Raw genomic sequence first — 26,297 nt, 5'->3', positions numbered from 1 at the left:
GATTCCAATTTGACTTCAAATCGAACTGAACCGAACCAAGTTGCACTTTTATTCATACCTGACTTTACAATTTTTTTGGGTAAACGGATATCGGATAATATTACTCGAATTCTTAATTAGATAGAAAAATCTTGCCCACATCTGATTTATTCGAATCGGACGAGTCGGGTAGATGGGTATTATCCGACCCATTGCTAGCCCTAGGTCTCTCACGCATATTTCTTGATCGATCATCACTTTTTGACGAAATTTTAAATCTTCGGAAGACAGACATTAATTGGTTTGAAATCGAAATCGAAGACAATATTCTAAAAAAAATGGAGCATTCTTACTCTGGAGGAAGCTGGATGATGATTCCAAGTGCTTCGACTCACAATTCTATACCAACATCATCATCAAATCAAGATCAGTCGCTCCACCTTCAACAACAACAACAACAACATTATCTCCAACATCAACAACTACAACCACGCCATCAGCAACAACAACAACAACATCACCACCAGTCCTTGGCTTCTCATTTCCATCTCTTACAAGTATGTATGTGTTTGATCTGTATAATTGTCTCTTTACATCATCATGAGTATCGTAACCAAGTTTGGATTTTGGCATCTATTAGGCAGAGTTTCGTAAAAAAAAAATTGGGGAAAGTTTTGGGATTATAAAAATGATGTTTTTAGGTTACTTCCCAAAGCCCATCATCTTTAACCTCCCTCAAAACCCTATCTTGTTCTTGAGATTTCAATGTTGATGAATTCAGCGCTTAACCGATAAATTGTTGATTTAATCGGCGGGTCTCTTATTCTGTGAATTTTTGGAAAACTTTGTAGAATTTTGTGGCTATGATCATGATATGTGATCAAGTATTTCTAATTTTGTTCTTTGAGGTACAATTGGTACTCATTTGTGCTGACTTGTAGATTGTGAAGCAATTAATCATATTGAAGAACTTTTGGATTCCAATATCGTTTACATTTGATTTGTAAATTATTGTTTCATTTAAAGTGACGAATTCTTATACTCTTCAGTTGGTGGAGAATTTAGCAGATGCAGTTGAAAATGGAAATCGTGATCAGCATTCCGATATGTTGGTTAGCATTTTCAATCTTAAATTGGAAACATCTACATTATACAATTATACAAGATTTGTTCTCTACGCATTTATCCAAACACCATTATTTATTTGTATGTTGTGGATAGGTCAATGAATTGACAAGCAGTTTTGAGAAGTGTCAACAACTATTAAACTCAATTTCAGGATCCATTAACACAAAGGCTATGGTGAGTTTTCTAGGGATTTTATTTATTTATTTATTTATTTTTGTAATATTGTATGTTACATGAATAATTTCTGGTTTAACCTGATAAATCTTCTTGGTATTGAACTCCAATATGCAAGAAAAGGTGGCATTGAGTACCTGCTTTCTTGATTTTGGAGGTTATTTTTGGATTCAATTATAATATGGATGGATTCAGGTCTAATTGGTATTCAAATTATCTATTTATTAATTAATTTGGTATCGGTGTAGTTAAACTTGTCAAGTGACCGGGGTTCCCTATTTTTCACATTGCTTGGGTCTCTAAGCAATTAAATTATCAGTATCAAAGCCTTATCCCCAAATCTGGTTTCCGTGAACAGCCAGAGTTTAAATTTATTTATTAAATTTTTAATAGTTAAAGAAATTTAAATAGCATAGAATTTCACTATCTCAATAATTTATAAAGAAAAAAAATACAAAACATTCCATTGTCATACGCCTTAGTCAGAAGGCACCATAGGTGTAAGCTTTTTAAATGTCTCCTTGAATAAAGCATAATCCTTTGAGAGATTAGAATCCTTTTTTGGAACTTGAAGGCTTTTTCGAGAGCTTGGTCATAGCGCAAGTCTTGAGGTGAAAACCTTAGACTCTAACGCCTTTGAAAGCATTGTTTAAAAAAAAAAAAATAATGTCATTTACTTCAGATCTCAAATATTGGGATCAAACACAAATAGTATCATGATTTGGATCCATTTGTAGAGATTTGTTACAATTTTCCAACTGGCTATCAACTTGATGTAATCTTCCTCTTTTTGGACATGGGTCTAGCAATAAAAAGCTGAAGATCACAAAGGTTGAATTAGTTCACTTCAAATTTATAGTTGAAAAATAGAAAAAAAGAGGATTTGAATGGATGTACAAAAACAATTTACAAAAGCCATTGGTACACACCTGTTCTAACTCTCTAGGAAGACATGGTTCATGTTTGCTCATAGAATAGCAGTGAGTCATGGTATGTAATACCCCGACCTTTGGGATGGACCCAAGTGAATCACATTCTTTTATTTATTTATTTTTAATCCCAAATCTTAAGGATTTATCAGATTTTGAAAAAAAAAAACACTAAGATCCACTAATATTTGTGAATTCTAAGTTTCGTGAATTACTTAACAATTATTGCCTTACGTTCTTAATATTAATCCAACTTTTAATTGAATCCCCAAGATCTAATGCCTTGAGCTCTCATACTACTTTGTCACGACCTAGATCTCAATTAGACTCATGAATCAAATCCTATGATTTAATGCGTAATTTGAGACCTAGGTAATGATGAAAATTTAGTTTAATAGAATTTTTAAGCTCTATATTTATATCTATTACTAGAATTGAATAAATAATAGATAATGCCTCAAAAACTAATACCTAGAGCAACATAATCTGAGTTTTCTTTTATAATCTTGAAAATAAAGTACAGCTCAGGTACAAATCATTGAGTCCATAGTCCTCCATACAATTACAAACCACAACTTAAATAAAACACATATTTATAGTTCCTAGTTATGATCATTCATCACAATTACTGAAACTAAGAAAGAAAAGAAAATGAACAAATCACACCCAAACTAGAACTAAAGTCTAAACAAGAACAAATGTCTTCAATTGAGTCTTCATTCCATCTATGCTTTCGATCAAATATTTGAAAATTTTGGTTGTGCGACGCATGAGTTTTTAACTCAATAGTTTTCTTTTTTCCTTCTTAAAAATTAAACACTAGGACATATCATGACACATTTATGTTGATAAATTTCATAAGCATGATAAAAGGTAATAGCACATGCATTTGATATCCATACATATCACAATTTCCATCACTAATAATATGGCACATTAATTATCAATGTGAGCAAAGCAAGATTTTATGCATCCATGTAAAATAATGTAAATTTTCAATTACAAATCAAAATGGTTTGAATTTCACACCGGCTCGGTCATACCATCATCGTCGAATTTCACACCATTCTGGCCATCATCCCTTTAGTCGGATCTTCCTTGAGGGATTTTAGGGTTATATGGCACATGGATTACTGAAACCCCAATGTCATCACATACGAACATACTATTCATTATGATTATTACCATAAGAATCATTACAACATGATTATTGCATATACAATCATCAATGAAGTAAAATTTAATTCATGTTATTTGCATGATTGATTTTTCTCAAGCATAAATTTTGAGAAAAGAAAGAATAAAAATTATGCATATGAACATATCACAATCTTATCTATTTGCTTCATTTAAAAAAAAAAAAAAAGAATGAATTAATCACGTGTTACATACTAGTATAAAATGTTTAAAAGAAGGAAAAATTCACCTACTTGATATTTGTAGTGATGAACTCAATTTCTTTTAAGATACTCTCATTTTAGAAATGCTCCAACCCGGTATTAGAAGTATGGTATGAATAGAGTTAGGAAAAGGGAGATTGATAAATAAGAAGTCCAAATAAACTATGATTGTAAAGCTATTAAAAGAATTCTTCAAATTCCCAACGTCTTAAGCTCCAATTCTCCCAACTCCTTTGATTTTTATATTCAAATGTGGTCTAACATATCATCATTTCTCTTTAATTTGATTCTACACACTCTCTCTCCACCATGCTAAGTGTCATAAGTTTATTATTTAAAACTCAAATGGAATGATCGATGCTACCACTTGTGGTAGGCTTGTTGACAATTATCTCAATGTCTACGATTGAGTTAAGAAGTGTTGAAGAAAGAAATCAACAACATTGACTGAGTCAAATTTGTTTGATCGAGTCAACTTGATCCAATCTTTGACCGGTCCTCAAGACCTAGTCCAACTTCTCTTAGGACTCTTTCTTTTATTGAGTTTCTATTTTTTAAGTTGCCTAATTAGTCCTAGTTAATTTTTAATTTATTTTATGCTTCTATTCTTTTCTAAAATTCGTTTTTATTCTTTAGGTTATAATTAGAAGTCCGTTTAGATGTCCAAATTGAGTTCTAATAAGATTATAAGGTTAGTAATATGTTATGGATAGATTAAGAAGTTTTTTTTTAGTATTTTAGAAGGTTTCCAAGTTGTTATGAAGGAGCTATCTATATAAGGAGCTTCAATAAACAAATTCAAGGAGTTAGTTTTTTTAAGATTGATTAATAAAAAAAAAAGAAGAGATTTCTTCCCTTTCTTTATTTTTTTATTTTTAGTATAAGAACTCTATATTGGTTATTAATTTTAGTGTTTGCAATTGATTTCCATCAATCTCAAACTTAGATTGAAGTTTCTAGTTTGTTTTGCTCGACATAGAGATTTTTCATTACTCTTAGTTCTTGGGATTTCACCCTAGAACCAGATTTTTAACATAAACTCTAGGTTTGTGTATTCTACACTACATTAGAAAGAAGGGATACAAAGTGCCCAAATAATTCTTATACTTTCTATAGTGGTAATATCTTATCATGATGACATCCCACACTTCCACTAACACATTTTTTTTATCACTCATTTCACATAATGATAGCATCCCAAATATGATAGATAAAAAAAATAAAAGATTTTGCTTCACTTGGGTCCACATCATTTCCCCTACCATTACCCTTATTTGACCATCGAACTTGTCGGTCAAAGGTTGATGGGTATTTGAACTTCTTAACTTGCGTAGTAGGTGAGGGGGAAAGTGAGTAGTCACCCAAACCTGTACCTGCTGTTCAAGAATTTCTAGACATTTTTCTAGAGCAACTACTTGGGTTACCTCCAAGAAGCGAGGTAAATTTTGCAATTGAAGTTTTCCCAGGCACATCACCTATATCTATTGCCCCTTGTCGTATGGCTCCAGTCAAATTCTGTGAGTTGAAGGAACAATTTCAAGATCTTCAAGATAAGGGTTTTATTCGTCCTAATACCTCTCCTTGGGGTGCTCCAGTTCTTTTTGTGAAGAAGGACAATACCTTGAGGTTTTGTGTAGATTACTAGCCATTAAACAAGGTAACAATTAATAATAGATATGCTTTACCTTAGATAAATGATTTATTTGATCAATTGGAGGGATCTAAGTTTTTCTTAAAGATCGACTTACGATAGGATGAAGATATTGCGAAAACAACTTTTCGCACTTGCTACAGTCATTACAAGTTCTTAGTGATGTCGTTCGGGTTGACGAATGCACCAACCGTTTCATGGACTTGATGAATTGAGTGTTTAAAGAATAGCTAGATCAATTTATTGTGGTGTTTGTGGATGACATTTTGGTTTATTCAAAAACTCGGGAGGAGCACGAACAACATTTCAGGATTGCTTTATAAACTTTGAGGAAACACAAACTTTATGCAAAGCGAAGCAAGTGCGAATTTTGGTTATCTAAAGTCCAATTCTTGGGACATGTGATTTTTGAAGAGAGTATTTCTGTAGATCCTATTAAATTGGAAGCAATTCTGAATTGGGATATATCAAAGAGTATTTTCAACATCCACAGTTTTCTAGGTTTAGATGGGTATTATAGGTGATTTATTGAAGGTTTCTCTCTCTTAGCAGCACCGATGACTCAGTTGACCAAGAAGGGGTTAAAGTTTGAATGGACAAAAGAGCGTGAAAAGTCCTTTCAAGAATTGAAGAAAAGATTGACTACTTCACCTATGCTAATCATTTCGACAAACGGAGAAGAGTACACCATCTATAATGATGCGTCACTAAGAGGTTTGGGAATTGTCTTGATGCAGCAAGGTCGACTGGTCGCATGCATGTCTCGACAGTTAAAGAATCATGAAAAACCACCCAACACATGATTTAGAGTTAGCGGTGATCATTTTTTCCTTGAAGATCTGGTTGCATTATTTGTATGGAGAGAAGTTTAAATTGTTCTTAGATCATAAAAGTCTGAAGTATATTTTTACTCAAAAGGAGCTAAATTTGAGATGGAGATGGATAGAGTTTTTGAAGAATTATGACTTTACTCTTCACTATCACCCAAGAAAGGCGAACATTGTTGCAGATGCCTTGAACAAAAAATCTCAATGACTAGTATTTGGATTAAGTTTACGAAGGCGGAAGATGCTAAATGTGATTAAGGGATTTGATCTTCGTGTTGGAAGCTAAGAATCTTGAGCTTATGTTTATAACCTTGTCACACAACTGACCCTTGTCCAGAGGTTTATCAAAATATAGTGGGATGATTAGGAATTGGAAGAAATTCAAATAGAGATAGCAAGTGAAAAGAGTTGAGAGGGTGGTCAACTAGTGCATGTGGTGGATTGAGATATTTGGGAAGTTGTGTGTGCTAAGTAATATTCAACTGAGGAAAGACATTCTTGGTGAGGCTCATCGATTTAGATATACCATCCATTCTAGAAGCTCCAAAATGTATCAAGATCTTAAGCGTCAATTTTGGTGGAAAGGAATGAAAAGAGATATTGCAAAGTACGTATCGAAATGCCTCACATGTCAACAAGTGAAGGCAAAGCACTAGAAACTCGTAGGATTGTTACAACCATTGCCAATAGCTAAATGAAAATGGGACTATGTAACTACGGATTTTGTGTCAGGGTTACCAAGAACTCAGCAGGGATATAACGCCATTTGAGTGATTGTTGATAGCTAACCAAACGGCCCATTTCCTTGCGATGAAGATGACAAACTCATTGAGCACCGTGAGTAAATTTTACATTTGGGAAATAGTTAAGTTGCATGGAGTTCCATTGTTGATTGTGTCATATAGGGCTTCTCGGTTTACATCTCAAATTTTGGTAGAGTTTGCAGAATGCCTTGGGGACCCAGTTAAAGTTCAGCACTGCATTTCACCTGTAGATAGATGGTTAATCCAAGAAGATTGTTCAGATTCTAGAAGACATGTTGAGAGCATGTGTGATAGATTTCAAAGGCAATTGGAGCAAACACTTTCCATTGGTCGAATTTGTGCATAATAATAACTTTCAGTCGAGTATTGGGATGGCACCATATGAGGCATTATATGGAAGGCTTTGCAGATTCCCCTTTATGTTGTGCGGAAGTTGGAGATCGTCATCTTCTTGGACCAGAGCTAATTCAGGAGACAATTGAGAATGTCAAACTGATTCAAGATCTCTTTGTTGCTGTTCAGAGTCGTCGAAAGAGTGATGCAGACGCACGGCAAAAACCCTTAGAATTCCAAGTCGACAATCATGGGTTCTTGAGAGATACCACATAGAGGTGTACTATAGTTTGGTAGAAAGGGAAAGTTGGCTCCAAGATTTATTGGTCCTTTTGAGGTCATCTCGAGGATTGGAGAAGTTGCATATCGCTTAGCATTACCACCATAGTTATCGAGGGTTCACGATATATTCCATATGTCGATGCTCCGAAAATATGTTCAAGATCCAACTCATGTTATTGCATGACAGGAAGTGGAGGTTCAAGAAGATGTAAGCTACGAAGTTAAACCCGTTCAGATCTTGGACACCAACGATCATGTATTGTGTATTAAAACTATTCCTTTAGTCAAGGTATTATGGCAACATTACAATTTAGAGGAAGCTACTTGGGAATTGAAATCTGAGATCCAAATCTTTTCAATGATTAAGGTATGTTTTTGAGGGCGAATGTTTTTTAGGGGTGTAGGTTGTAATACCCCGACCCAAAGTATGGACTCAAGTGAAGCACATTCTTTTATTTATTTATTTTATTTTTATCTATCATTACTTGGGATGCCATCATTATGTGACACGAGTGATAAAAAAATGTGTGTCAGTGGAAGTGTGGGATGTCACTATGATAAGATGTTACCACTATAGAAAGTATGAGATTATTTAGGCACTCTGTATCCCTTCTTTTTCTCTAAACTTAAACTTTTAAATATTAAATATAATACTTCATCAATTGCATTTTGAATTTTAAATAATAAACTTACAAGACGTCTCAAAGTAGGTTGGTATTAATTGGATTATTTTCCCTTACCTACCACAAGTGGTAGTAGCGATCATTCCATTTGAGTTTTAAATAATAAATTTATGACACTTAGCATGGTGGAGAGAGAGAGAGAGAGAGTGTGTGTGGAATCAAATGAAAGAGAAATGATGATATGTTGCACCACATTTGAATATAAAAATCAAAGGAGTTGGGAGAATTGGAGCTTAAGACGTTGGGAATTTGAAGAAATCTATTAATAGCTTTGCAATCACGGTTTATTTGGACTTCTTATTTATCAATCTCCCTCTTCCTTACTCTATTCACACCATACTTCTAATACCGGGTTGGAAGCATTTTTAGAATGAGAGCATCTTGAAAAAAATTGAGTTCATCACTATAAATATCAAGTAGGTGACTTTTTTTCCTTCTTTTAAATATTTTATGCTAGTATGTAACATGTGATTAATTCATTCTGTTAAAAAAAAAAAAATTGAAATAAATAGATAAGATTATGATATGTTAATAGGCATATTTTTTATTCTCTCTTTTCTCAAAATTTATGCTTGAGAAAAATCACTAACGCAAATAACACAAATTAAATTTACTTCATTGATTGCATGTGGAATGATCATGTTGTAATAATTCTTATGATAATAATCATAATTAATAGCATGTTCGTATGTGATGACATTGGGGTTTAAGTAATCCATTGGCAGTATAACCCTAAAATCCCTCAAGGCAGATCCCGCGAAAGGGATGAGAGTTTTGCCAGACTAGTGTGAAATTCGATGATGATGATATGACTGAGTTGGTGTGGAATTCAGGCCATTTTGATGTGTAATTGAAAATTTACATTATTTTACATGGATGCAGAAAATCTTGCTTTACTCATATTGATGATTAATGTGCCATATTATTAGTGATGGAAATTTGATATGCATGTGATATTACTTTTTATCATGCTTAAGAAATTTATCAACATAAATATGTCATGATATGTCCTAGTGTTCAGTTTTTAAGAAGGGGAAAAAGAAAACTATTGAGTTAAAAACTTGTGTTGTAAAACCAAAATTTTTAGATATTTGGTCGAAAGCATGGATGGATGAAGACTTGGTTGAAGGCATTTGTTCTCGTTTAGACTTGGTTCTAGCTTGGGTGTGATTTGTTCATTTTCCTTTTCTTTATTTTCAGGAATTGTGATGAATGATCGTAAGTGGGAACTATAAATACGTGTTTTATTTAAGTTGTGGTTTGTAATTGTGCGGAGGATTATGGATTCAGTGACTTGTACCTGAGTTGTACTTTATTTTCAAGATTATAAAATAAAACTCAGGTTATGTTGCTCTATGTATTTTAGTTTTTAAGGCATTATTCATTACTCTTTCAATTCTAGTAATAGATATAAATATGGAGCTTAAAAATCCTATTAAACTAAATTTTCATCATTACTTAGGGTCTCAAATTACGATTTAAATCATAGGATTTGAATCATGAGTCTAATTGAGATCTAGGTCATGACATGGAAGTTGGCTAGTTGCAAGTAAGAAAGAAAGAAGGTTGGTAGCACTGCCAATGGTTTGGGTTTGGATCAGATCCGGGTAGATTCGTGACCTATCTGATATGACTAGGATTAGATCTGATACCCTATTGAATCAGGTAATTATCGAGTTGGGTTGTTATTGAATCTCAATATTTCGATCAGTGTCTTATCCGACAATAATTTGATTGGGTCTGGATTGGATATTCTGATTCGATATATAAAATATAGATAATCATATATCTGATTAAAATTTCTAACATAATTAATATATTTTCTCACATGTTTTTGGATCAGAACATGGTTGATCCAAAATCGATAAATCAGATAAGTATTGGATTGGGTCCTTATCGTAACCCAAATCCCTGATCAGGACCCAAAGTTGTCAGATCAGAATTTTGGGTTTGATCCGATCCATTAACAGCCCTACATTTTGGTGCTTGAACCATGTTTCAAGCACTGCAACTCCCAATTGTGGTTGCATTGCCTAGGAAAATCTTTGAATACAGAACTTGATCCTTATAATGCTTGAACCATTTGGTTGGTGTCCTCTTTTTTGACCAATTAGAATTGGATCCTATCTCAAAAAACACCAGTATTACTTGTTAACATCCCTATTTGCAAATCCTTTTGTTAGACTTTCGAGCCCTTTTGTTCGAGATATACAATGGGTTAAAAGACTCCATTCTTTTAATTGTGAGTCATACAAAGTATGATCTCAAGTGAAGTTGCTAACTATCATTTGCACTATGTTTGATCTTGTTCATAGACAGTTGAGGGACAAAAGCGTAAGCTAGAGGAGAGTGAACAACTGCTCAATCAACGGAGGTTTGTATTACATTTCTTAGGTTTTGATTGCAGTGCATGTTATACCTATTGACCAAAACTGTTGATGATTCATGACAGGGATCTGATTGCCAAGTATAGAAGCTCAGTTGAAGAGCTGATTAAGTTTGATAAATAATGCATGCCACCTTACGATATTGGTAAGATTATTTCCATATAAATTGTTTATTTTTCTTTCCGATGAAGAATAATTATTACTCAAGAACCACTTCAAAGTACATAGCTTGAGGAGCATTTGATTTCAATTTCAATTCCTAAAATTGACTTTAGAATCCTTAATAGAGTGATCACATATACAGGAGAATCTCCTAAAAGCCATCAAATGTGGAAAAAAGTGTGGATAGAAAGCAGTTGAAATCTTGCAATTTCATTTTAAGTTTTGGTCATGGACATTGAAGTAAATAGACTTTACTGATAAACTTTGTTTTGCCAAATTAATAAAACAAAATTGGCTAAGTTTGCGTTCAACCATTATCTTTTTAGAGTAAATGTTCGACTATGTTTAGTACCATGTCCCTAGGTTGTTAACTTGTATCATAGTTATTCAGGGGTTGACATCTCTATTCTCTTGCATTTAGTGATATCATATATAATACTGACATGCACATGTAGGCTGGAGTATGACACAGATTTGAGGGGTTTGACATGAGGGTTTTGAGAATCCCAAAATGCAGACATGTATTATAAATAATATACTAGTTGCATTTAGATTAACTCTTGCTACTCACAAGTGATGTGAGAATGTATGTTAAGTAAAACAAGACATTTCTATATGCCAAAGAGCTATCCAATAACTTAAGAACTATAAAGAGAACTGTTACACCGGAAACATGTTATCAACTATAGTTGTTAAACATGAAAAATGGAAGTATGGAACACCCCAATCTTTCTTTTAGAAATCATTTCTTTTTTAAACAAGTGTCGTCATCGTACGTGCACAATAGAAGCCTGAAAAAGGCATTTGTCATCCGTACATGCATGTTATCTTTTTTTTTTTTTCTCCCTAGCTTAGTGAGATCATTCCACGTGTTGAGCTCTATGCATCTAATTTTCTGCCTTGGTTCTTCTGAATGATAAACCTTTAGTTTTATCACTTTTGCTCATGTCTGGCCGGCAGTTAATTAGCTTAACCTATCACTTGGGCCTTATCAAATTCTTTATATTTTTCTTTTCTTTTCATTTTAAAGGAAAATTTTGCCACAAAATTATATATAGACATTGGGACCAGGACTCAATTCTGTGAACATTTAAAAATATCATTAAATATAGCAACACTCTTGTTGACACATTGACATGGATAGCATGTCGATGCGCAGAACAAGTTTTTGATACATACGAGAGTGTCAACACGTATTTCATTGATTTGTTTTTATGAATATGATTTCTAACAGAGGCTTGAGTGGCTCATTGATCATGATTTATTAAGTTAGACAACTTTAGTTGTTGGTAATCTCTTCTCTTCATAATATATTTAGAGAGCTGCCATTGGCTCCCCAACTTCTACTTATTACACTCCAATTAAAAAAATGAATGGTTGAGAATAATTAAATGTTGGGGTGCCTTTAAAAGCTTTCTCATATTTTGGTCAGATTTCTGCTTTAAGGTTTTGAATTTTATATCAACAACTTCTGAAATTATTTGAATGAGTATTATGATGTTTTGTAACATTGAGACAATAACTTGAGCCAAACCTTTGTAATGTTTGAATAGTGTGCTTTAATCTTTAATTTGGGTGTGATAAGTAATTTAAGAAATTGGGGTGTGATAGGTAAAAGTTAGGTGCTAATAACATTTCTCTATAGTTATAGGTACCATATTGGGTAGATTTATGTTGTATGAACATGTTCTCTTTTATTTTATCACTCATTTTTTTACTTTTTATTATCTAAAAACCATCTAATGTAAATATTATATATATATATATATATATATATATATATATATATATATATTTGATAAATAAAGCAATTTCATTAATATGGCGGTCAAGGGGGACCAGCCAAAAACAAGATAATACAAGCAAAAGAAATAAAGAAAAGACAGATCTACAAATTACAAAGGGCATCCCATCTAAACACGAAATCATCAAAAAAAAAACCCCTATAAAAGACCCATCCAACTTGGACCACTGAAAAAGAAGACCCAAAATCAACAAAATGACATTGTGTTCCGAACTTTCGACTCCGGAGAAGATTCTCCTATTTCTTTCCTTCCACACACCCCAACAAATAGCAAAGGCGAGCAAGGCCCAATGACTCTTCCTCTTGCCGGAGACATGAAACCCTTCCTAATTAGCTGATCCAAAGTAAGAACCCTACCGTGAACCGCCAACCAAACCAAAGAAAGAAATCTTATAAGGTACCTTCGCTCCCCAAATGGGGGTCACTGGAAAATTCCCCGAGCCTTGAGGAAAAAGGGCGTTCCTGACTGAAAAGCATCGCTCCTTGTTGCAAGTCCATTCCCAACGATCGCTCCAAGAAGCCTCAAAACGAACTTAGTCCAAAGTTATGGATAGATCTGCAAGATCCTGAATTTCCTAATATCATTGAAGGCCCTCCTAAAACCCAAGTCCTAAGAGGTTTTAATTTCGTTATGATAAACAAAGGCAGCTATAGGCATCTTCTTTTTGGAGGAAAGATCAAAGAAGTCAGGACACTACAGTGATAAAGGAATTTCGCTACACCATTTATCTTCTGAGAAGCGAACTCTCTCCCTCATACTGCCTTTAAACTCTATCAACCTATTGAACTCTTGCCTAACCTTCACAATACTTCTCCATGTCCCACACCCAAAGGGAGTTCTCACATCTCCACACTCCAACCCAAATCTCTTCTCCCCAAAGTTCGCCTTAATCACTCCCTTCCACAATCCTGAATTCTCCTCTCCAAAACGCTTTATTGGTCAATCTAATACCCTCGATACCCAACTCACCATCCTTCTTTGGGGCGCACACCACCTTCCACTTAACTAAATGATTCTTCCTCTTCCCGTCTTTTCCGTTCCAAAGAAAAGTCCTAATAATCCTTTCCATTCTAACTTCTACACCCTTAGGGATAGAGAAAAGAGGCAAATGATAGATTGGTATGCTCTGAAGAGTTCTCCGAATTAAAGATGACTTTGCTGATTGCAACGAGACATAAGCACAAGCAAGCTCTTAACATCTCGTTCCACCTTTAATTTTCTCAACACGATGAAGGCGTCAACAAGCCCCACATAGTCTAATAAATCAAACTTTTGCCGATCCTTTAAAGAATTCATTACCCAATCTCCTCATAAATTAGAAAGATGAGTATGAGAAACTAGGTTGGTTTGAGAAAGAGAGAATTCATCACTACGAAGGGGAAAGCGTACTATCCTATAAGGATGTATTACATGTCACTCGAATCGTCATCGGAAGAGAATAATTGCCAAGAATGATTGGAAGGGGGTTTATGAAGGTGTACAAATGAAGCATATTCAAAGAAGTCATCATTACAATGAGGAAGATTTTTCATGAAGGACCTTGATCTTCTAATAAATTCCTCACCACACAAGGATGGCTATTTTGGAGGTTTGAGAAGTTTCGAGGACCCACTCCTTTGGATTTTATAGCGGGGAAATTATTATAAAAAAACCAAAAAAAAATAATTCATAAAAAAACCTAATTGTTTTAAAATTATCATTAGGAACCGTTTTTAGCCGTTTAAGGGATGAAAATGTGTTAAATATATATATAAAAGCAAAAAAAAAAAAAAAATCAGATTTTTGACCCTTTATCTTCTTTTTGTATATATTTCGGTGGAAATCACTAGTCATTTCATGAAATATTTCGATGAATAGTGAATTCTGACCGAGATAACAAATTTTAAGTATAAAAATGCAATATTTCGAGGAATAGTAAATTTTCAATCGAAATAATTTTTTTTGAAAAAAATTATAATTGCTTTTAGAAAGAACTTGTAAATTACGCATGTATTTACTAATAAAATATTGCACACAACATTTTTCTGTTGGTAGAAATGAATTATGAATTGTTAGTTATCTTATCTATATTTTAATGTATTCTAAGCATATTAGTACATCTATATAAGCACGTAAGCAATTTGCCACGTTTTAATTAGTTGGATACACTAGCAACTTATTCAAAAAATAAGAAATATAATAACACATGAATGCGATTTAATAGTTTCATTTCAATGTTTTACATACTAAGTTGCATGCAGTTAACACAACTTGTTAATCTTATTTTCATGTAGCAAAATGTTGTTCTTCAATTTCAGACTCCATATGATTCTTATTGTATCTTGATAACTTAATGGGTGTGTTTTAATACCCTATTTTATCATATTTCCTATAGGGTCAATGAACATTTCTTCAATATTTTTATCATTTCCAAAAATTGTATTAATTTCCACATGGATCAAAATATTTTCATTTCCAAACTTTACCGAAATAGACACCGAAATTGAAATTTAATACCTTGGCTGGGTATACCTTGTATATGTTATTGGCACCAACAGACATACCATTGTTACAAAGAAAGCTATCAAGAAAAACAAATGGGTTCTTGGGGATTGCGTTAAGGCATATCCCTAAGTGACTTGGTTATCACTATCAAAAGATGGCTAACCTGCTAATTATACATAATGGTTTGGGTTCCTTGTGATCTCGGTTCTGGTATCAAAATAGGTAAACCCAGAATTGGGATAATCAGTACCAGTCCACTCTAGTAGTGATTAAACAGATGCCCACTGACACTGACACCCCTAATGGATAAAAGGAGAGATTCATCCATAAGATGTTTTAATTCAGAGCCCCTTCAATTAAATATTGGAAGCAGTGCTTTTTGAGAGGATATGATTATTCCATTCCTAAGCACTTTAAATTCTTCCTCCATAGAACCAAGATGAAATTGAATGGGTAGAGTTGGATCTCTTAAATGGGTATCCCTACAAGGGTCCATAAATTAATACTATTAATTTACTTGAATGGGTAGACCACAGCTAATAGCACTACACTCGGCTGTAAGGTTCACTTAAAACCATTCAAAAGACTCAAACGTCATCTGTTTTTTTTTCTTTTTTGCTTGCATGACAAATTAATCGTTTGCTTGCTAGGGAGGCTGGTGAATCATTCCAACATTCTAATGTTATTTGTCTGAGCTCAATCTGGTAGAGATCTTAAACTTACATTCCTGTATATGTAGATAGCCAAGTCATCCAGTTTAAGTGACATCAACCTGAACTCTGACAGTCGACTTGACTGTAAAAGTTGTAGTTTGTGCTTGCCATTACATTTGAGCTAGTTCTAGCAAAGACATTGTTTGTCCATTCTGTACCGTATCAAGTTTTGAGCAATAGTACCTCTCTCACAGGGTTATTTCTTACACCATTTGGCACCACAGTGACAAAATTCTCTGATTTTTTGAAAAAGTCGCGATTAATTCACGCTTCTTTCAATCGGCGATTCAATCCCAACTTATTTACAAAGCTCTGAAAAATATATTTTTATATTATATTTTAATACAAAAATTGTAATTTTGTTTAATATTGTATTAAGTAATAGTATATCTTTAGTTTGTTCCCATTTTTTTTCTGAATTTTGTCGATTTTTCCTTGCCAAAATTTTCCGATTCCCAACTTTGTCACTATGGTTGGCACCAACCACTTACAGCATCCTCTGAGCAGAATACAATTTTTCATCAAAGATCCTATAGTGTAGACAAGTAGGTCCTTGACGTTGTCAACGATGCTCATCTTCATGCAGGATTTTTGCTGGCATCAATAGAACTATTCAGTACTAGAATAATCATGCCTTTGTTGTGCTGTTATTTCTGTTCATGTTCTTTGTTAAGTATGCCTCACACTACTCAGATGCAAAGCTTGAGACATCTATTACTCTCCTTGAAAAAAATTCATACATTTATGAAACATTCAAGAAGATGACACAGATAGAGAAATATCGAGGGGATGCATGCTTTGGTAGAGTTTAGAACTCAATAAATATTGTGGTAGGGAAGGGGGAGAGAGGCAGGTGTTTTCTTGTTTGATACAGAGGTTGTGTGAAGTTATAGAGAAAATATGAAACTTATTTCATGATTACTGTTTTTTGATGTTAAATCTGTTAAGCTTATAAAATCATCATTCTTGTGGGGCTGGTCTCAGGTGAATGGGAGAGATTTTCAACTCATGAAGATTAAAAAGACTATACTCTTCCACTAATCCATTTGGCCATGGAGCATTTCCTCATATATGGGGTTGCTTGTCGATATGTTGTCCTGTTGATTACTTATTATAACCCATTGCAGTACTTGTAATTTGTTTCCAACAATGTTCATATTGGTTACCAACTTTGTTACCTGTCTCTTATTTTATTAAGTGGATTAGGACAAAATTATTATAAACTCATTTTTTTTTATAAATGGGACTGATTCTATAGTTTTGGAAAGATTGGGCATTTATTAACCAAAGAGCGTATGCCTCGTTACGGGTATTTTGGTAATTTTAACTAAGATTTTTTATTTTGATTTTGATTTTTTTAAATGACCACTTTATGTTAAATTTGATTTTTTTTGCAAGGCCATTGGTTTCCTATGTAACTGAATACTATCACACAAAGTTTTGCCTTTTTTTTTTTTTTTTTTAAATTTAAGAAAAAAAAAAAAATAAATCACTGAATAAACTGAATGAATCACAATATTTTTGTTTCAACCTCAAGATTTTATCTTCTTCAACCTTCAGATTTCAAGAAGGTAAAGTTTTTAGATCAGTTGAAGTTGATTTTTTTTTTTTTTTTTTTTTAAAGTTTTCTCGAATTGTAGATGAAACCATCACCCCCTCCAAATATTTGTTGAATCCAAACAAGCTCCTCTGATGGACATCATATTGGCAAGTCAGGAAAAACAAAAGCACCTAGACGTTAATGTAGGTCTGTCAATGGATCCGATCAGACCTGAAACCAACCCGTTCCGATGCAGAATGATGGCTTGGATTTCGATAAGGATTCGATCCGATAAGGTTTCAGTCTGATATCTTATTATTGGATTGCATCTTGATCAATCATGTTCCGATTCAATTAGGACCCAATCTAATTATATGTTAGAAAATATATAAATTATATTATATTTTTGTTGAGATGTACAGAGTTTATTTAGATTTTGTATATAAAATCGGGTTTGGTCCAATTCAGATCAGATCGGATCTGGATCTTAATATTCATTTTTGATTAAAAAAACCCGACCCGTACCATATCGGATCAGTCTCGGATATGATCTGATCGTTATTGGATTGAAACTAAATCAACCCCAATCCGATTCGGATCCAATCCATTGACAGCCCTAAATTAATGGTGCAAAAGGGTGTCATCTCATGTAGGTCAGTTTCGGTTCGGTTTATATTCTGAGAGTTGAAATCTAAATAAAGCAATGGTCTGTTTATGGGACATCGAAACCATAATCGAATACAAAATACTCAATTCCCATCAGGTACCATGGGATATCCAATAAGATAAACAATTATTTTAATTGAAAAAAAAAAAAAAAAAACCTTAGCCTGTAAATTAAAAAATGAAAAAAGGAAAGTGATAAGAATTGACACTCTTTAGAAATAATTTTTGTTAAAAGTGTATTTACTTTTAGATGCCCTTAATTAGTATTTGAGTCACGTTGGAGTGACATCGATTCACACATTGCTGATGTGGAGGTGTGCACAAATTGTAAAGCTCTTTTCTCCAACCCATCTTGATCAAAAGTATGTGAAATATCTGAAATGCCTTTTCAAGATTGAAATTACAAAAATATCATTACTAAAAAAAAAAATAATAATAATAATAATAATAAAATCGTATATTGGCTTTAGTTTGGGTCTTTTAGATGAGCCATCATAGAGTGACTGGATTAGACACTAAGCTAACGTGAAGGTGCCCACATAATCATAGATACTTCTCATCATATCTCGAGGTAAAGCATCTATGGGTTCGTGCACACCTCCCCTTAGTGTAGTGTCTAACGTAATGTCTTGGATGGTCACATTAGCATTTTTCTTTTTAGATTTATCATTTAAATTTGTTATCAATTATGAGTGCTCACTGAATCAGATCATCATTCAATGATTTTGTTAAATAATACCAAACTGTCATTTATCTTCATTCTTTACATTTTCTTCATTAATATACCTTCATTAAAATCTTGTAAAATCAAGCTTAAAACTACCATTTTGTGCAACTAATGGTGGAACCCCTACAAAAATGAATTCTCATTCATGTTTACAACTTAAAATTTTAATTTTCGAACCAAAAAACAAGAAAAAAAGTGTTTGTATTTTTTAGTTAGGCATGAGAGGTAACATATTTTTACTTTATAGGAGGGGGTAATACCAACTTTTTTTCGTTGAAATTCTAAAGAGTTAACATGAAAATGAAATTAGTATTACCCTTTACAGTAAATTTAAAATTAGTGTTACCCACGAACCACTAGGAGAAAATTGAAAATTTTAACAAGAAAATTCGACGGGCAAAAGCCAACAAATTTTAGAAACTGAATTTTGACGGCTATGGCTGTTGAAATTTTTTATGTTCCCTAATCAATGGGCTTAGAGCCATCAAATTTCTCCCATCCTTCATTAATTTGACGGTTTTGATCCATAAAAAAAAAATTGAAAAAAAAAAATTTGACTTCTTAGTCTGTTGAATTTTATGAAATTTTACAACCTAGAGCAATCAAATATAAGTTTGTTTCACGTTGTGAACATAAACATAACTGAAAATGAAGATTTTGAGCAAGGGCAGAGCCAGAATTTTGCCCATGTGAGAGTAATTAATAGTAGAAATTTTTTTATGGGGGGCAACTTAAAGTGAAAAAAAATAAAAATAAAAATTATGGGGGCAATTAAGGGTGGAATTTTTCTTTTTTTTTTTTTTTGAGGACAATGGTGGTGTTTTTTTTTTCCACCCCTGATTTTGAGTAGGAAAAATGTGAATAAAAAATCATTTAGTTGCTTTTACAAACATCCATTACACAGGTAGGTGTCAGACAAGAGAAGAGGTGCACATCATACAGGTACAACAACGAAGGCATGATATGACAAAAACCCATATTTGACGGCCTAAGGTTATTGAATTTCATAAAATTTGATGGATCGAGGCATGAATTTTTCATTGTCAAATTTTTTTTTGGTCGAGCCAAAATTTGATGGTTCTAAGCGGTCTCATAGGGGGCCATAAAAAATTTCAACTGCCCATGATTTCTAGATTTTGTGAGCTTTGGCCTGTCAAAATTTCATTTTTCACCTAATGAGACTGAGTTCAATTTCTTAGTGAAGGACGATGAAAAAGTGCATATCAGAAAGATTACCAAGGAACAATCGCCATACCACAAACTAGCACAAGCATAAACTAGTAGGACAACCATGAATTTGTGGGGAAGGCTGCTGATTGAGAGGAGCTACTCAAGAGAATCAAGAAAAAAAGAGCCACTATGATAGATATACAAGGCTAATCGATAATCAAGTACAATCTAAACAAGTGGAATGAGCATCGATAATTGTGAGGCATGCCATCAAAATGATTGTCGTTCACGATGTGAAAAAAGCTCATATTCGATGCCCCAAGACCATTGAATTTCGTAAAATTTGACAGACCATGACATCAACTTTTTCATTATCAAATTTTTTCTTTTAACAGGTCGAAACTGTCAAATTAATGGAGGATGAGAGAAATTCAACGGATCTAAGCCATTGAACATAGGGAATATCACAAGTTACGATATTCCAAAGCCATTGCATTTTCCTATAGAATTTTCTGATTTTCACTTAGTGATTAAGTTTTATTTTACTAAATTACTTCAAGACTTTAAAAAGATTAGTTTATGGTGAAAATGCAGAAATATTTTAAATGATGATCAAATTTAGTGAAGAAGACAAACTAATGAATAAAACCCTAAATAATGAACTAATTCAATGAAAAAAAAAAAAAATCTCGAAATCTTAATTGAATCCACTTTTATATTTTGCTCATTATTTTCATTTTTAAATTTATAATGACATATTACTAATTTTATTTGAAGGGCATTTTAACCATTATAAATAAAATCAAAATTACACTGTCTTGGTCAATTAAATCTGACTTTTGGTCAAAGAGGTAGAGCTTCATCTTGCATTTTGCAGGAGATATCCCTAATATCCTCAATTCTACAAGGGGGATTACTAAAATTCTCAAAAATAAAACATAACTAGTAGTTTCTAAATAACACGCTCGTATCCAATCTCCCAATATCTATATCCAGAAGTATCCGATTCAACTAAATCCCTTAAATCTCTCTCTCTCTCTCTCTCGTTTTCTTCGCAAACAGGAAGGAAAGTCCGCCGTAAACCTAGCCGATATTCCCCACCATATATCATCGATCATCATCATGACCACCACCACCACCACCTCACAAGCGTGTGCTGCTTGTAGACACCAGCGCAAAAAATGCAAGCCACACTGCCTTCTCTCCCCTTATTTCCCTTACAACGATCAAACCCAATTCTTAAACGCTCATAAACTCTTTGGTGTCAACAACATCATCAAAATCATCCAAAATCTCAATCAGTTTGAGAGAGATGAAGCCATGAAAAGCATTATTTTCCAATCCAACGCTCGAGCCAAAGATCGTGTAGGCGGATGTTACCGTATAATTCAAAATCTTAATCGTGAGGTTAATCGACACCAAGCCGAACTCAATCTTGTTTTGAAACAATTAGCTCATTATCGAGCGAAACAAGCTCATATTCTTCAAGAAGAAACATATGATATTAATAATTATCGATGGGTCATGCATAGTCCTGATCTTAGTAGCTTAAACAACGGGAATGGATCTTCTTCTTCTTCTTATCAAGAACAAGAATTTGGTGGGCTGTTTCAGGAAAGGCAATTATCAATGGGTTTTGATTCTAATATTGGAGCAGTACAATACAGGTTCGTAGTATTGTTATTATTATTATTTTATGGTGATTTTATTTGTTACAATGTTTACAGTTTATATCTATAATTATTATTGTAGAAATGGGTATGAAATCTTGATAATCAAATCGTATAATAATGGCATATTGTATAAATCCAATCTTTTAACTAAAGAATCTCATTAATCTAATGAGATTGTAACAATTTATGGTATTAGTATAATGTGATACAAACCCAATCAATAAACAAAAAAAATACCTAGGTATTAGTGGTGCAAAAATTTAAGCCCTTAAATCTTTCAATTTTTATCACTCTTTTTTGTTTCTTGTTCAATACTTCTTCCTATTCTTTCTTTTCTCATTTTTTTTTTCTTGAAGGTATCTTTTTTTTTTTTTTTTTGTGGTACTGTTGCCTTGTTTTTATCTTTTAGAACTCAATTAGGGCTTTTAGAAATATATTAAAACATTAAGAAAGTTGTTTAAGTGGTCAATTGATTTAGTTTATTAATTTTTTTTTTTTTTATGTTTGTGATACTATGCAAATCGTCAATTGATTGAAATATGCAGTGTATTAAAAATCGGACTAAACCAGTGGTTCTACCTGAAATTTTTAACAAAATCAGTTTGATTAGTGTTGAGTGATGTTTTGCTCACAAAATTTTCCGTCATAGCGCTCACAGGGCCCCCACACGCAGACTAATTAATGTGATTGGCTGGTCCCAGATCCTGTGAGCAAATAAACTATGTTCCGATCAATTTGAGAAAATTTTGGTATAATCATCACTCTGATTTTCAACACGTTGGAAATATGTAGCTGGTATCTTCAAATTGATTTGGTAGAACAAATTATGTTTCTCTATTTAATTCCATAGGGGGTCTTCTAATATTGGGTTTTCTTTTCATTCTTTTAAACCTTCAACTAGTACATTCCACCATTGAACCCCCATTGAACATTTCTGACTAAGAATTGTGATCATTGGGAAAGTTGCTACATTCCCCGAATTGCAATTCGTTACAATACTTGATGATGGAGAAGTTCAAATTTTCGTTTACCAAACCAATAATCCAACGTATTTTGGCGACAGTTTGGGAGAAAATCACCAAAAAGGAGTTTCACCATAAAATTTGGCAATTAGATTTTTAAATAATTGATGATTTTTTTTTTCTTTTACTCAACTCTTTTTCAGCGTATTCCTCGATCCAAAATTTTCCTAGAATATTTTTCTGAAATTTTCCTGAATTCATCCAACTTTAACCAAATGGACGCCCCACCGAATCTGAACTTGTTCACTATGATAGATAAAAAAAAAAAAGTCAAAAGAAAAATGCTAGTTTAGTTCAGTTGAAAATTGCTAATGACTGTTTTATTTTCACAGGAATCAAGTTGGATATAAACAGGAAGAACGAGATAGCGATACTAAATGAAATACGAGAACAAACAGTGCTAAAGGAAGATGAGACTAACTTCATGCAATATGCAGGATCACCAAGAGCATGATTTGAAAGGAGCTGCTTCAATTTTTTGTTTATTCTCACAAACTGTACATGCGTTCAAGTGTCAATAGAACTTGTTATAGATAAGTCTATAATGTTCAGTAAATTTGATTTGCAATTAATTATTTGATCCATAAGACCTTCTGCGCTCCAGTTTTGTAGAACTAATTTAGAAGATAAATTTATGAAGAAACAAATTTGTGGTACATTGAAGTGTTTGATTTGTATTGTAAGATTCTAAGAAACAGCTTTTTTTTTTCCTAATTTATAATGTATAGGATCATCTTACAACATTAATTTGGGATCCCACTCATCCATAAAGGAGAAAGGAGAATCCCAAAAAGCAAGGTAGCTCTTCTAAAGGTGGGATGTGATGACAAGAATTGCAAAGAGTTGGTAGCCTCACCATCAGATCTGATGTTCACTGGTAACTACTGTAAGAGAACCAGATGCAGTATATTATGATACATGAGATACATTTTATCATATCAATGTATCTCGTCTCAAAAGGAAGGGAATGTTGGAAAATAATATATGTGCAATATCAATTAGGATATTCTACATTAGGAAATTCTAATAAATTAAAATATTTATGTCAGGTTAATTTTCTTATTTTGATTGATGTAATCCCTATAAATATCCTGTCAGGATTCACGTAATATTCATCCAAGAATTCTCAATAAAATTAAGAATTCTTCAAGTACTAGCCTGCATTACAATATTGTTTACACCAATTTGGAGACTAATAATTAAGCATCCACTTAATGTTGACAGTGTTAGATCGACGTTCTATGAATCGGTTTCTCAATAAGCAAATCAATCTTTAATATATCACAGTCCAAGCAAATACAAATCAACTGGTAGACGTAAACAAAATCAAGAGAAGAAATGACTTGTTGACTAGATTTGCTTAAGGCTCAATTTTGTAACATTTTCGTTACGTTTGATTTGGTATGGTTCATTAGCAAGTTCACTTTGACTCAAATATTTTCCTTCACTCAGTGTTAAGTGACATCATTCTTTGCATGAACTCTTTGCATAAACCTTTAGTTCGCATGGTGGACTAGAAAGACAAATGAAGATTCCCACATCAAGATTAAAAGTGGATACAAAATACCCATCACTACGTGAAAACTGGAAAATTCAACAGAAAAAATTGACGGCCTAAGGCCCACGAATTTTAGAAACTAAATTTTGACTGTCTAGGACCATCGAAATTCTAGATATTCATAGATTTGATGGCTTAAAGCTGTCGAATTTCTCCCGTCCTTCATTAATTAGACAGTTTTGATTCGTCGAAAAAAAAATTTTGACAATGAAAAATTCGACGCTAATTCAACCCCTTTGTCCGTCAAATTTTATGAAATTTAACGGCCCAGGACTGTCATATTTGGGCATTTTTCACATTGTGCATGAAACATTGATATTTAGATGAAATTGTTACGTCTTATCCCCACAAATGAAAACGTGACAAAATAAAATTTGATTAGATGTAAAATTTGGAGTATTCTAGGAAATGTTATCCATTGGCAAAGGTGTCTTGAATTGCAGTATTGTAATATTGTTTGATATACATTGAGACAATCAACCACCAACATAGCTCTTTCGACTAGGTATCTTTGAGTTCTTATGATTATGTTTGTTTAGGCCATGAGCAAGCCTAGGAATTCATGAGCTCTTTAGAAAATCAGTCATAATTCTCGTTGGAAGTGGTCCGATTTTTCACTCATATAGGTGTTTCTATAAAAATATCTAATCCACTTCTTCACCAATTTTATCTAAAGCAATGATGAATTCTTACTCCATAATAAATTGAGCTATGTAGGTTTGCTTGGTTGATTTCCACGAACTTGTTGCTCCTTCAAAAGTGAATATACATCTACTAGTGGGCTTAGATTCATTAGAATCTAATATTCAATTTGTCTTACTGCAAGCCTCAAGTATAGTAGGATATCTTCCATAATGAATACCATAATCTAAAAAATATTTTAGGAGTCTCAATAACTTTTAAGAGAATCCTGATTTTCTTGATGTACACTAGGGCTGATATTTTTTTTATAAATTATTGTTATGGTTAAAGGGAGTCCTAATTGGATCACCTTTAAAATGATCAAATTTTTCTAGCACTTTTCTCTACATAATAGATTGTATCAAAATTATCATTTCTATTTTCTTAATTATTTTAATTCTTAGGATAACATCGGCTTTACGTGAATCTTTAATTTTAAAGGTTTTTATTAAAAAAATTTAGTTCTATTTATTCAATCTATCCCCATTCCAATGATCAACATATCATCGACATCTAAGAAGATTATTATTACCCAAACATTATTGTCAAATTTATAATATTAGAGTTTGCTCATGCTTTTCGACACTTGTACCCTCTTCGGGATTAAGGGGGTAGAAGAGGAAAGACAATAAAGTTGGAGAGGTATTATTGAAAAATGAAGGAGAAGAGGAAAGATAATAAAGTTGGAAGGGTATTCTTAGAAAGGAAAAGAAGAAAAAGACAAAAAAATTGAAAGTTCTCATCAAGATTCATAACAAGATTAAATCTCAACCTCATTTTATGGAGAGATAAAAATTAAGACAAGGAGGGGGGACACCTCTTTTATTATATAGATATTCATTTATCTGCTTTATTTATTTTGTATCAATTTGACACTAAAGTTTTATTCAACTTATCGTATCATTGCTTCAGGGTTTGTTTAAATCTATACATATAATGAATTCTTAAGTTTATAAATTTTCTTTTCTAAGCCATTTATTAAAAGCCCTCAAGTTGGTCCATCTATATTTCTCCTTCTAATTCACCGCTGCGGAATACCATCTGGACATATATTTGATGAATCTCCATATTAATGCTTGATAGTGTTATAAGAACTTGATTTATTTGTTGAAAATAATAATAATAAACAATCAAACTAAAAAATGAATAAAAACAAAACATAAATCATACACATAAACACAAATTTTTACGTAGTTCCCTCAAGATTGAGGTACATACACAAATCACAACGATTCCATTATGAAGAGAACACTCGCAATTAAAAATTACACTCTTTCACCAAAATGAGAAATATAAATACCCCAGAAACCCAACTAGGATTTTACATAAAATTAGTAAAATTATAAAATACCCTTAGAAAATTTATTTTGGGGACTTCAGCCTCGAATCCCCCAACGAGCTCATTGTTAAGCTCAACCAACATGAAGGCGTGACTTGATTTACAATACCTCTTTGTTTATCAATATTATCAGGCTCTACAAACCATGACAATCTCCCACTTGGAGATTGATGAAGAGTATCTCCCACAAACAAATGTTGCATCTGATAAATAAAGTCTC

General features: G+C 33.0%; 2 protein-coding genes across 3 annotated transcripts; both read left to right on the top strand.

Annotated features, from left to right (window-relative positions):
* The first annotated feature begins 240 nt into the window (after positions 1-240).
* Positions 241-16,924, top strand: LOC147410515 (mediator of RNA polymerase II transcription subunit 9-like). Of its 2 annotated transcripts, XR_015176848.1 has the most exons (7): positions 241-536; positions 1,029-1,091; positions 1,201-1,281; positions 10,466-10,524; positions 10,603-10,682; positions 15,639-15,692; positions 16,686-16,924. XR_015176848.1 is itself a non-coding variant. In XM_086436368.1 (6 exons), the coding sequence occupies exons 1-5, from the start codon at positions 318-320 to the stop codon at positions 10,658-10,660; spliced, it is 480 nt and encodes a 159-aa protein (XP_086292494.1). In that variant the 5' UTR covers positions 243-317; the 3' UTR covers positions 10,661-10,682; positions 16,686-16,924. The 2 variants fall into 2 exon arrangements, 1 of the variants encoding a protein (XP_086292494.1); XM_086436368.1 differs by lacking the exon at positions 15,639-15,692 and having other exon boundaries at positions 243-536.
* A 3,879-nt stretch (positions 16,925-20,803) lies between these two features.
* On the top strand, positions 20,804-23,155 carry LOC147410514 (LOB domain-containing protein 22-like). Its single transcript, XM_086442135.1, has 2 exons — positions 20,804-21,471; positions 22,832-23,155. The coding sequence occupies exons 1-2, from the start codon at positions 20,927-20,929 to the stop codon at positions 22,878-22,880; spliced, it is 594 nt and encodes a 197-aa protein (XP_086298261.1). The 5' UTR covers positions 20,804-20,926; the 3' UTR covers positions 22,881-23,155.
* Positions 23,156-26,297: the final 3,142 nt, after the last annotated feature.

The sequence above is a fragment of the Akebia trifoliata genome, chromosome 1, assembly GCF_017979445.1.
Source record: "Akebia trifoliata isolate Shusen 1 chromosome 1, ASM1797944v1, whole genome shotgun sequence".
Classification (NCBI taxonomy): Eukaryota; Viridiplantae; Streptophyta; class Magnoliopsida; order Ranunculales; family Lardizabalaceae; genus Akebia; species Akebia trifoliata.
Note: the sequence above shows the minus strand (reverse complement) of the source record. Positions and strands in the feature narration are given on the sequence as shown.